Source organism: Carcharhinus amblyrhynchos, chromosome 1 (genome assembly GCF_965287045.1).
Source record: "Carcharhinus amblyrhynchos chromosome 1, sCarAmb.v2.hapA, whole genome shotgun sequence".
NCBI lineage: Eukaryota > Metazoa > Chordata > Chondrichthyes > Carcharhiniformes > Carcharhinidae > Carcharhinus > Carcharhinus amblyrhynchos.
In genome coordinates, this window is record NC_137324.1 from 78,030,033 (window position 1) to 78,043,963 (window position 13,931).

At 38.5% G+C, this 13,931-nt stretch overlaps 1 protein-coding gene across 1 annotated transcript; it reads right to left on the reverse strand.

The window, feature by feature from the left end:
- Nucleotides 1-1,238: 1,238 nt before the first annotated feature.
- On the reverse strand, nucleotides 1,239-9,271 carry LOC145352736 (exocyst complex component 1-like). The gene is made up of 3 exons (XM_080203339.1): nucleotides 9,145-9,271; nucleotides 2,322-2,452; nucleotides 1,239-1,496 (listed from the first exon to the last, which is right to left on the reverse strand). The coding sequence occupies exons 1-3, from the start codon at nucleotides 9,269-9,271 to the stop codon at nucleotides 1,239-1,241; spliced, it is 516 nt and encodes a 171-aa protein (XP_080059465.1).
- Nucleotides 9,272-13,931: the final 4,660 nt, after the last annotated feature.

A 13,931-nucleotide genomic window follows, 5' to 3' on the forward strand; every position in this document is an offset into this window, starting at 1 on the left:
AGTGAATTCCACACATTCACCATCCTCTGGGTGAAGAAATTTCTCCTCACCTCAATTATAAAAGATTTGCCCCTTATCCTCAAACTATGACCCCTAGTTCTGGATTCCCCATCATTGAGAACATTCTTTCTGAATTTACCCTGTTGGAATTTTATAAGTTTCTATGAGATCCCTTCTCACTCTTCTAAACTCCAGTGAATATAATCCTAAACGATTTCATTTCACCTCACATGGCAGACCTGTCTTCCTAGGAATCAGCACCTGATTTTTAATTATTACGTCGACACAAAGAATTATTGGGGACAAAATTGATTTTGGATCATTGCTGAAAGGCAACAATTGCAATTTTCCAATGAAAAATATAAGGCAGATTATAAATCAGGTGGCCAGTCTGCTAGTACCCATTTTGGGCAACTACCCCAAAATTATTTCACTTCCTTTAACTTAGTTTTTTAAAGAAAATAAAAACTTACATTTATATAGTGTCTGTCACATCCTCAGAACATCTTTAAATGCTTTACAGCTAATGCAGTACTTTTGAAGTGTGTTACTGTTGTAAAGTAGGCAATGCTGCAGGAAATTTGCAGACAGCAAGCTCCCACCAACAACAATGCAATAAGGACCAGGAAAATCTGTTTTTATGGTGTTGATTGAGGGATACATATTGGCCAGGACACCAGGGAAAACTCTTCAAAATATTATCACAGTTTTAACACTGGCAAGGCCCTGGTTTAAAACCTGATCTCTGCCAGTACAGCATTCCCTCAGTGCTTCACTGGAGTGTCAGCTTTGCTTTTTGTCCTCAAGTTCTGGAGTGGAACTTGAAGCTGTAACCTACTAACTCAGGAGGTGTGAATGTTTCCAACTGAGCCACGGTTCAGAAGACCTCTGCATTCAGGACATCTACATCCATTACACCATAATTCCTCTTTAGTTTCATATTGCTCATTTCCCTGTAGTCTGGGGAATGGACTTATTTTATTAACCCATATCCATATGCAGCTTTATTCTGGAAGGAGAGCATTCAACTTGAAATAATTGAATCTGAATACTGCTATTCAATAATGTATGGTTGTAATAATCCACTGTATTTAGAATGTCATTAAAGTCACAGTGGAAATAGAATTGATTTTAGAAGAAAAGTATGCCTATATAATTAAAGATTATGATTGTTATCTATTTGTCTGCCAATAGAGAGTTATTGACATGAGTTGTACACGGAATATTATGTATGATTATTATCTACATAAAGACAAACATACACAATTACAAATATACAACACACACATATTCAGTGCAAGCATACAGTCCCCTCGATTCAAATTTGAACTGGCATCAATTAAGTAATCAATGTCAAAATTCACAAACGTGATCTTCTTCCCCAGGTAGTTGTGATTAAGCTCCTGCAAACATCGAACAAAGGTATATTTGGAGGCTGTGCTGGAAGTTTCCCAGCCGTAAACTTTATCAAAATGCATTTCAAAGTGTGGATTATCCTAAAAATTAAATTCAAAAGACAAATTAGCTAATTTTATTGATTTTTTTTAACTTTTAAAGGAAGCCATGCAAAAAGTATTGTTAACTGGATAAGATGGTTCAAGAAAATGTCCCCAGTGCCAATGCATTATTTCTCCATTTGTTCCTTTCTCCGAGGCAGATTTCTGTTGTCCTTGCTTGATGGAATCACGGATCAGAAAATCATTGCAGGATAGTGAGTGCCATGATTTGGATGTGCAAACTTCCATGTTTGAATCTTGCATTTGCAAAATTAGCCATTCATCAACATGGAAGAAAACAGAAGATTAGAGGAAGAGTTCTCTGATAATTTCTTCACCCTGAGTGTGGTGAGTCAGTAGAATTCATTACCACAGAAAGTAACTGAGACCAAAACAGTGTGAGTTGAAGAAGAAAATAGATATAACTCTTGGGGCTAAAGGGATCAATGGATGTGGGGGGAGGCAGGATCAGGATTTGATTTTGATGTTCAAAATGAATGAGCCAAATGACCCACTCCTGCTTCTATTTTCTATGTTTCAATCCAATCTTACAAAGGAGCATTATAAAAATGTGAAAGTAGGCAATTTGAGTAGATAATTCTCAATGATCAGTCATATTATTTTGCTGAGTTGCAGTATTAGAGGCAGTATTTTCTAATTTAGGACTGAGTTTTCAATCTTTTCACAAAAGGAAAGGCTTGATGAATGCATGACACCAGAAATAGCAAAATGCACTTGTGATATCAGATCAGTGAATATATTTTTGTTACAAAAGGAAATAGAAAGTACAATATGAAGCTTAGGTCCATTTGGTTAGCTACTTACTTGGTCTGCTTCTTTTCCATCCACAAGCTGAAGATCTTCAAGGTACCATGTATTGATTTTTTCAAATTGTTCACTTTGACTCGAAGATACACTTTTCACAAAAGTGATTTGCACCTCTTTGCAATTTGTTACTAAAATGAAATGAAGTGCATATAAATTTTTTAAAAATGAAGTGGCAAAAGGAAGTGTCACGTTATTACACCTACCTTACAAAATTACATTAAATTAATATATAGATTTAATATCTAATATATAGATTTAATATATAAGATTCAAGGTTTCTTGCAAGATTTTGCCCTTGGTTTACCAAAATGAGAGACAAATTTTGATTTGATGTAATTTTTATATTTTAATTGTGGGCAAAAATCACAGGATTTTTCAAACCTGATAAGAAGGATAGCATCATTTTACTCTAATATTTTCCATAAGATGGTCAGGACATCAAATTAGTGAGTTGGCAGAAGTAACATTTTTTATTGCCAATAAGAAACAGTATATGAAACAGAAATTTAGAATTTAGATGTTGTTCTATCTATGCAACACGCTTGCCAGAATTTTATTGCCTTGCCTGCCTGAGGTTTGTAAGATACTGCCTTAGACCTACAGAAAATGTGAGCCTCACCTGCCCCGATTCTGGGGTGGGCAAGGCAGTAAATTTCCAGCTAATATGACTGATCAGCAAATTCTAAGGAGATAACAATCTTACAAAAAAAAGAAAATCTTTAAAAGAAAAGTATTTCAATGCAACATCTCTAATTAATGCAGACAGTCAGATCAGAATCCAGAATTAACAGAAGAACATAAGAACTAGGAGCAGGAGTAGGCCATCTGGCCCCTCGAGCCTGCTCCGCCATTCAATAAGATCATGGTTGATCTTTTTGTGGACTCAGCTCCACTTACGTGCCCACTCACCATAACCCTTAATTCCTTTACTGTTCAACAATTTATCTATCCTTGCCTTAAGAACACTCAACTGCTTCACTGGGCAGGGAATTCCACAAATTCACAACCCTTTGTGTGAAGAAGTTCCTCCTCAACTCAGTCCTAAATCTGCTCCCCCTTGCTTTGAGGCTTTGCCCCCCCTAGTTCTGGTTTCACCTGCCAGTGGAAACAACTTGGGCCAATGGGCTGACAAATGACAGATGGAGTTTAATTTAGACAATGCGAGGAGATGCATTTTGGTAAATTGAACCTGGGCAGGACTTACGCAGTTAACGGTAGGGCACTGGGGAGAATTACAGAACAAAGCGATCTAGGGGTACATATTCATAGCTCCTTGAAAGCGGAGTCACAACTGGACAGAGTGGTGAAGGAAACATTCGGCATGCTTGGTTTCATCGGTCAGAACATTGAATACAGGAGTTGGGACGTCTTGTTGAAGTTGTACAAGACGTTGGTAAGGCCAAATTTGGAGTACTGTGTGCAATTCTGGTCACCCAGGTAAGTTTAGGATCTCACCAGATTGTCAGGAAGGAGGATAGGTGCCGAGAGGGGCAACTGTCGATTGGCCTCCAATTGGCACTATAGGCCCAGAAAGGGGGCACCCACCTTCTCCTACCACCACAACAACACCCCACCCCTTTCACTGACCAGCAGCCTGCAGGATCAAATCTACTGAACATCATGTTGGGCTGAGGCATCTCCCGCTGCTCACTTTTTTGAGCAATGGGAGGATGAGGCACTTAAGTGGACATTACATACCACCTGAGAGCCTCACTTGGGCCATGGGCAAGTTGCCCACCTGGCACTTCCACGGCATTTGAAAAATCTTGATAGTGGTGGACATACAGCCAATGGAATTTTCAATGGGTCGATTCATCTGCTTACCTGTCAACTGATGATCCATAAAAACCAGCCCATAATATAAACAGAATTGAATGAAAAACTAATAATTACAAACTGCACAGTTCCAGGCTTAAAGAGAATCCATATACTTAAAGATATGGAAAATATGAAAGCAGATGATGGGTTGGATGTTTTGATAACAGTAACAGTAACAGTAAATGTTGAGATATCTGCTGCTATTACATTTAATTTGACTGGTCCCTTCATTCAAGTCATTGATTAGGTCAAAAGTCAATGAGGCCCCATCATTGATCCCTATGGCGCTCCACTGGTTAGAACTTACCTATTTGAAAATTACCCGTTTGTTCCGGCACTTTGTTTCCTGTTAGTTTAACATTCCTCCACCCATTCCAATACATCAACCCCAACACCTTGAGCTCTTGCCTTGTGTAATAGCCTTTTATGTGGCATTCTGTTGAATGTCTTTTTGGAGAGGAAGTGGAGGTAACGGTGGCCTCAGGGGATGTAACGGGGTAGTGATGACTGTGGGGAGGGGACGTATGGTGGAAGCACTAGCCAGCAGCAGCTAGCTCCTCACATCTCCACATTCAGTTAAGTAGATTTTAAGATCTTACCTTGTCACAGTGGCTTTAAGGGGGACTACATGCTAGGTTACATAGAGACAAGGCTTCCCTGAGTTCAGCTGGTGTTCCCTACCTGAGGGAAAATCAGTCACAAAATCATAGAATCCTACAGTGCAGAATGAGGCCATTCAGCCCATCGAGTCTGCACTAACCATAATCCCCAATAGGCCCTATCCTCATAACCCCATGCATTTAACCTAGCTAGTCCCCTTGATGCAAAAGAACAATTTAGCATCGTCAACCCACCCATCCTACACACGTTTGGACTATGGGAGGAAACCAGTGCACCTGAAGGAAACCCACGCAGACACAAGGGGGGAATGTGCAAACTCTGCACAGACTATGACCCAAGCTGGCATTGTGAGGCAGCACTGCTAACCACAGTGCCACCATGCCACCCAGTCATACAGAGAGGATCATAGGCAGGGGCTAAGGCTCTTATTTGCATTTGAAAAGGCCTAATGCTGTCTCAGGTGTGGGAAACAGATTTTTATATGATGGGTGATACACTTTCAGCCCATAAATTGGGCACAGTGCTTCCCACTCACTATATCGAGCCTTAGGATGCTGTTTAGCAGAGAGTGGAAAAGTGGGTGTGGAGGCTTGTCTTCTCTATCATGGAGCTTGCCTGACTTTCCTTCCATCAGGTGTCTTTTCTAAGCTCGTAACCCATCCCTGCGTCCCACATGCAATTCTTTACATTCAGGCAATGAAAAGAAATCTGAATCCAAAATACATGAATATAAGAAATGGTCAGAAAGATCAATTAATAGTAACAAATGAAACAAATAGTTATGTTGAGCTTTGTACATACAATGACAGCATTGGTAGAATTATTCTTTTGTCTGAATAATTCCGATTGCTGCACTTAAATAAGGTAATTACTGTCACTCAGGAGTGAGAGCTTGAACTGATTTATTTTTTTCACTGTGTAGACTGTAAAGTGCAGCCAAAGGTGGTGGTTTGTCGAAAGATTCCACTCCACCTGAGCTATTCTTTACAGTGTTGATTACTCTCATGAACTGTCTGAGCCTCATGAGTCTCCCGCTAATGTCCAATATTTGATGCTACAAAGACGTAATCTAGAGTGTAACAATAGCTCTACTGCGAACTGAACTCTGCCCATTCTTTCATAAGATAAGACATAAGAAATAGGAGCAGGAGTAGGCCATCTAGCCCCTTGTGCCTGCCCTGCCATTCAATAAGATCATGGCTGAACTGATAATGGTTCAGTTACACTTACCCGCCTGCTCATCATAACCCTTAATTCCCTTATTGGTCAGAAATCTATCTACCTGTGACTTAACCACATTTAACAAAGTAACCTCCACTGCTTCAATGGGCAGAGAATTCAAAGATTCACAATCCTCTGGGAGAAGAAGTTCCTTCTCAGCTCTGTCCTAAATTGACTCCCCCTTATTTTGAGACTGTGCCCTCCAGTTCTTATTTCCTTTCTAAGTGGAAATAATCTCTCTGCTTCTACCCTGTCTAGCCCCTTCATTATCTTATGTGTCTCTGTAAGATCTCCCCTCAGCCTTCTAAACACCAACGAGTACAGGCCCAATCGACTCAATCTCTCCTCATAAGCTAACCACCTCATCTCCGGTATCAACTTGGTGAACCTTCTCTGTACTCCCTCCAAAGCCAATATATCCTTTTGCAAATAAGGGGTCCAAAATTGCACACAGCACTCCAGTTGTGGCCTCACCAGTACCTTGTACAATTACTGCAAGACCTCCCTGATTTTATATTCCATTCCCCTCGTGATAAAGACCAACATTCCATTTGCCTTCTTGATCACCTGCTGCACCTGCAAACTGAGTCTTTGCGATTCATGCACAAGAACCCCAGGTCCCTCTGCATGTTGTAATTTTTCACTATTTAAATAATAGTCCATTTTACTTTTATTTCTTACAAACCTCACACTTGCCAATGTTATACTCCATCTGCCAGATCCTCACTCACTCACTTAGCCTATCCAAATCTCTCGGCAGACTTTCCGCATCCTCCATGAAATTCGCTTTCCCACTAATCTTTGTGTCATCCGCAAACTTTGTTACCCTGCACTGGGTCCCCTCCTCCAGATCGTCTATGTATATGGTAAACAGTTGAGGTCCCAGCACTAATCCCTGCAGCATGCCACTAGTCACCAACTGCCAAATGGAAAAGCACCCATTTATTCCAACTTTCTGCTTCCTGTTAGATAGCTAATCCTCAATCCATGCTAACACTTTACTTCCAACTTCGTGTATGTTAATCTTATGTAGCAACCTTTTGAGAGGCACCTTATCAAATGCCTTCTGGAAATCTAAAAGCACCACATCCACTGGTTCCCCTCTGTCAACTGCACTCGTTACACCTTCATAAAAATCCAGTAAATTCATCAAACACGACTTTCCCTTCATGAATCCATGCTGCGTCAGCTTGATGGAACCATTCTTTTCCAGGTGTCCTGCTTTTTCTTCTTTAATGATGGATTCCAGCATTTTCCCAACTACGGACGTTAAGCTAACTGGCCTGTAGTTATCCATCTTTTGTCTACCTCCTTTTTCAAACAGTGGCGTCACATTAGCTGTTTTCCAATCAGCTGGCACCTCTCCAGAGTCCAGCGAAGTTTGATAAATTACAACTAACGCAACTGCTATTACTTCTGCTGTTTCTTTTAGCACTCTGGGATAAATTCCATCTGGACCCAGGGACTTGTCTACCTTTAGTCCCATTAGCCTACCAAGCACTATCTCTTTAGTAATAATAATCGTTTTAAGGTCCTCACTCCTTACAGTCCCATGACCATCAATTATCGCTAAGGTATTTGTGTCCTTGACACAAAAAACTTGTTTAAGGCCTTGGCCATTTCCTCGTTTCCCATTATTAAATCCCCCTTCTCGTCTTCTAAGAGTCCAACATTTACTTTAGCCACTCTTTTCCTTTTTATATATTTGTAAACACTTTTACTATCAGTTTTTATATTTTCTGCTAGTTTAGTTTCATAATCTATCTTTCCTTTCTTTATCGCTTTCTTAGCAATTCTTTGTTGTTTTTTAAAGCTTTCCCAATTTTCTAGTTCCCGACTAATTTTGGCCACTCTGTATGCATTGGTTTTTAATTTGATACTCTCCTTTATTTCCTTAGTTATCCATGGCTGGTTATCCCTTTTCTTACATTCCTTCTTTTTCACCGGAATATTTATCCAGTCTTTCATCAAACCAGTTGACAAACACTTTGATGGGATGAGATTTAATATGAACTATTAATCTGCTTTATTTTACAGACAGCAATTGAATATTCAGGTGGTACTATTAAAGCAAATCCCACTTCTCCTCTCAATCCCATGCCCCTTTCAAAATATAAAAACAAGGGTCAAAATTTGCAGTACCAGCAGCAGTGAATTTGTTCCGATGGGACTTAAGAATGGCTTTGTAACATCCCATGTGTGATGCACACTATAGTGTGCTAATCCCAAAGTTGCTGTGGGTCAGCCAAAGCTCCTCATGAGGGCTCGCTACTTCAAATAGCTAGTATGGAATCAGCACATATTTGGGTTATTGCCCACTTCTGATGGCTAATGTGAGCTGAAAGTTGTCCCTTATGCGTTCAAGGATCTTGAATAGGCCTTGAACCCACAACTTTCTGATTCTGAGGTCAGTGATCTATTACTAAGCCACAGCAAGTAGAAGTAATTTAAGTTACAGCGAGATCTTTCTGTGGTGACAGAGCCAATGATGGCAAAACGTGATGTTTCTTTACCTCTACCACAGCTACGATCATCTAACTGACCATCTACAGCCCATGTTCGAAGAAGCTTTAATTATGAAAGGCATTTCTTAAAATGCACTTTTTGAATATTGTAGAAGAGTGACAAAATGTAGTCAAAGGTAACTAAAACAGTACCAGATATCACATAAAATAGTTTCTGGTTGTCACTGAGAGAATGCTCCTGGGATATTAGCAATGTCTAACCTATACTGAAATGCTAAAGCTGTAGGCTACAAAAAAAATGATTGAGCTAATAGAAAAATTAAGCCACCATCCCGAAGAGGGAAGTAATAGAGACCCATCAGTTCAAGAAAGTTAAATGTTAGGTAATAGGATGCAAAACACAATCAAAATGAAACCTGAAAATACAATGATTCAAAAGCGTTGGGAGCAGCTGTAGCCACAATAATTAAACAGCAGATGATGAATTAGGAACTGAACAGCATATTCAAATGAAGAATTCTTTGCTTAAATTCCACTCAAACATTAAACCATTAGCTTCTGTTTCAATGAATTTAATAATTTCACCATGATTGAGTTGAATTAGCACGTATTCCCTCGTAGTTTGCCCAAAATGCATTTACAAATTACAAAGATAATGAGGGCAATATGATACTGTACATAAGTACTGAAGTTACCTGAACTGCAAAGGTAATACCTTTCATCTTCCTGTGTAGATGTCATGACTTCAATCACAGCAAATAAACGATCTCCATTTGGATGAAATACCTCCTTCTTTAGTGCTTTTCTGAGTAATGCTGCCATTTCCTTAACCAGACTTTCAAATGTGCAACATTTGGCAAACTTACTTCACTCACTGTACCTGAACACAAATCAGGAGCTATCATATATACAATCTGCATAATGGGAACTAAGTGATGTTTCTATGGTTTTAAACACTATGACACACAAAACATAATTGGATTGCACTTTCAATCAATATTCCAGCTGGATTGCTCCCCAGAGTAACGTCAAGTAGTCATTTGCAATCCATATAGATTCCATTATAGTCATTAGTTGAGATATTGATTCGATGGTATTTTCCATTAGAAAACTCGCTGTGTAAGACGGAAAGAAAATATATTTCAAAATTAAAATAATGTCACAGTTCATAAAATTTATCTCAGTCATTAGATTTTCTGTAACAATCATATGCAGTACTAAATTTTTCATGTACACTAATTTCTCTAATAAAGCAACTTCAAAGCTGAGTGACAAGTTTATGTTTCCACCATTGTACTAGCCATTGATTCTTCAATCAGTGAACCACGGTGACATTGCTTTGAATACTTTGCCTCTTACAGCCTTATGTAAATTTATGTTTTTATTTGTGTACAAGCACCAATCAACCTGCGTACCTGGTCAAATGGCATTTATTCTGTCATTGCTTTCTGAAAACTCTTTGTTAACATGTTGCTGGTTTAAGTTATATGCAACTTATGTCCACACCTGTGAGTATGATAATAAATAAATTGAGACTTTGTAGCAATGTCCAAGAGAACTATTCATTCTCCAGATTTCTCCCTTCTTAAATATACTAACATGCAGGGGGTACAGTTCCATGCCAGCTGGTAATGATAAAATACATTTCCCAAGTGACCTTTCTTCATGTATATACGCATTAAATGTTAGTAGGCTATTTAATTGTGTGGTGGTGTGTATGGTGAACCAGGTAAATTAAATAAGCACAGATATCTAGGTCTATATCAGATATAGTAAGAAAGCAGGTAAATGGAACTGTATAAAACTAGCTTCCAAGGTAGCTCTAAATTTAGTGCAGGTAAAATTATGTTGGATGTGTCATTTCTAAATCCTGTTCATGGTTTATTTTCAATGTGGCATCAGTTATATTAGCACAAACTCAAAAAGACATCATATTACTCAATATGTAGAGTAAATGATCCACTTGAACATTTTAATGAGTTTTCTGGGCTGAGGGCAGATCACTTGGCAGGACAGAACAGGCTGATGAAATCAGTAACGCTAACAAATAGGAACTCTCTTCTGCCAGAATAAAACCTGGCAGAAGTTGCACATAACTTAAACCAGCAACATGTTAACAAAAAGAGTTTTCAGAAAACAATGACAGAACAAATGCCATTTGACCAGGTGACGGATTGATTTGTGCTTGTACACAAATAAAAAGATAAATTTACATAAGGCTGTAAGAGGCAAGATATTCAAAGCAATGTCACTGTAGTTCACTGATTAAAGAATCAATGGCTAGTACAATGGTGGAAACATAAACTTGTCACTCAGCACATCTTCCCTCATTTTCAATTTTACTTTCAGAATAAAGCCAACACTTTGGTTGCCTTTTTTATGGTCTTGTTAACTTGTGGCTAGCAATATAAAAGCAGGAATTTAAAAAGGAAAAGAGTAGCTTAAGTTCTCTAGAAAATGAGTCAAGGGAATTAATTAGAAAATAAAGAAATGTTGTATAAATTGAACTGATAGTTTGCCTTCACTATGGAGGACACAAAGCAATCCCAGAAATAATTATGAAATAAAAAGTGAAAGGGAAGGAGAAGCTTAAAATAATTACAATCATCAGGGGAAAGTAACAGAAAAAAATGTTATAACCACAAGTTGACAAGTCTTCAGGTCTTGATGAACCTCATCCTAGGGTCTTAAAAGAAATGGCTGCTGAGATAGTGCATTCGTTTTAATTTTCCAAAATTCTCTAGATTCTGGAAAGCTTCCATCAGATTGGAAATTAATAAATGTAACTCTTCTTTTTGAATGGACAGGAACAGATACCTGGAAACAAAGTTTGTTTAACATCTACCTGGGTGGGATAGTGGTTGGAGCAGACTTGATGGGCCAAATGGCCTCTCTTGGCACCGTAGGGTTTCTATGATTTTATGATCTGCCATAGAGAACATGCTAGAATATATTATTAAAGCGGTAATAGTGGTTGGTTAGAAAATCTCAATGCAACCAGGAGCAGTCAACATGGTTTTAAGTTTATTTACTTATTATTGTCACAAGTGGGCTTACATTAACACTGCAATGAAGTTACTGTGAAAATCCCTTAGTCACCACACTCTAGCGCCTGTTTGGGTACACTGAGGGAGAATTTAGCATTGCCAGTGCACCTAAACAGCGTGTCTTTCAGACTGTGAGAGTAAACTGGTGCACCTGGAGGAACCCCACTGAGACACGAGGAGCACCTGCAAACTCTGCACAGATAGTGATCCAGTCTGGGAATTGAACCTTGGTCATTGGTGCTGCGAGGCTGCAGTGCTAACCACTGTGCCACTATGCCACCCTGATTTGAAAAGGAAAATCATGTTTAATTAACATATTAGAGTTTTGTAAGGAAGTAACAAGCAAGGCAGATAAAATGGAACCTCTTAAAGTGGCGTACGTAAATTTCCAGAAGGCATTTGACAAGGTACCACATTAAAGGTTATTATACAAAATAAGCTCATACAGTAGTAGCTAATATATTAACATGGATATAAGAATAATTAAGTAACAGGAAACATATAATAGGCATAAATGGATCATTTTGGCAAGGTGTAACAAATGGAGCGCGCCAGGGATCAATGCTGGGGCCGCAACTATTTACAATCTATATCAATGATTTGGATGAAGGGTCTGAATGTATAAAATTGCTAAATTTTCTGATGACGCAAAAATAGGTGGAAAAGTAAATCGTGAAGAAGGCATAAGGAGTCAGTAAAGACATGTAGATAGGTTAGTGAGTGGGCAAATAAATTGCTGATGGAGTACAATGTTGGAAAATATGTTCTTGTCAATTTGGCAGGAGGAATAGAAAACCATATATTATTTAAATGAAGAAAGTTTGCAGAACTCTGAACTACAGAGGGATCTGGGTCTCCTGGTACATGAATTACAACAAATTAGTATGCAGATACAGCAAATGATTAGGAAGGCAAATGGAATGTTGTCATTTATTTTAAGGGGAATACAATATAAAATAGGGATGTTTTGCTACAGGTGAACAGGGCATTGGTGAGAACACATCTAGAATACTGTGTAAAATTTTAGCCTCCTAAAAGCGGTTCAATAAACTAATCTCTGGGATGAAGGAGCTATCTTATAAGGAACAGTTGGAAAGGTTGGCTCTGTTTCCATTGGAATTTAAAAGCATGAGAGCTGATCTTATTGGAATATTTAAGATCCTGAGGGGGCTTGACAGAGTGGGTGCTGGAAGGATGTTTCTCCTTGTGGAAGAGGCCAGAACTAGGGGATGTAGTTTAAAGAAGATGGAGATGACAAGGATATTTTTCTCTCAAAAGGGTTGTAAGTCTGTGGAACATTCCTCCAGACTTTGTTGAAGGCAGATCATTGAGTATATTTTAAGGTAGAGGTAGATACATTCATGATTAACAAGGGAATCAAGAAAATATCAGGGGTAATGGAAACATTATGTTCAGACCACAATCAGATCAACCAAGGTCTCATTAAATAGTGCAGCAAACTTGAGAGGTGGAATGGCCTACTCCTGCTCTTAATACTTATGTTATATGTTGCAGACCTCTTCAGCACTGATGATCCCCCTTCCAATTTGGTGTCATGTAGAAATCATGATTTTGGTTCCAAAGTTCAAATTGTTTATGTAAGTTGTGAGCCACAATGGTCCCAGCACTGATCCCTGTGAAACACCACTTTCCAACTCCTGCCAATCTAAATACTTTTATTACCACCATCATCTTTGTGACTTGAAAACAGCTAGCAATCCATGCTGCCACTTGTCCACTGACTCCAAATTCTATGGCATTCATTCATCCAATGTGGCATATCTTATCAAAGACCTTTTGAATGTGCATTTTAATCACATCTACAAAATCATCATTGACTAAGCTGTTCAAAAATTCAAAAAGGTTAGTGAAGCAAGACTTTCCTTTTTGAAATCCCTACTGACTATTGATTATTGTATTTTTAATTTCTGGATATTCTTCTATTCTCTTCTCTAATAGATATTTCATTATTTTCCCTCCTCCAGATGTGAAGATGTTTATAATTGGAGGGCCATATTTTACCCTCCTTTCTAACTATTGGAATTATAAAATCTGTCTGTCTTTCCTCTGACACTGCATGTTTTTCTGGCAAATTATTAAATATGAATGGCAATACTTCCGCTATCTCTTCCCTAGCTTCTTTTAAAATACATGGACACAATCCTCTTTGAGTTTGATTAGTTCATTCACTTTTATATTTTAATGCACTTATTTCATTATTCATCTCATTATTCAATGTCATGTCTACAGGCTCTAACTGCCTGACAGATACCGAAGAAAACTAATGAATTAATATATCTCCCCTTTCTCTAATACTATCTGTGGTGCTATCCTGCCTATCTCTTCCCATTCCTTCAATCCTCGATGTTGCCTTAGACCTGCTTCATAGTGTGTCCCTGTTCATGCAAACAGAAAGCTGTTTTAAATCTTTGTGT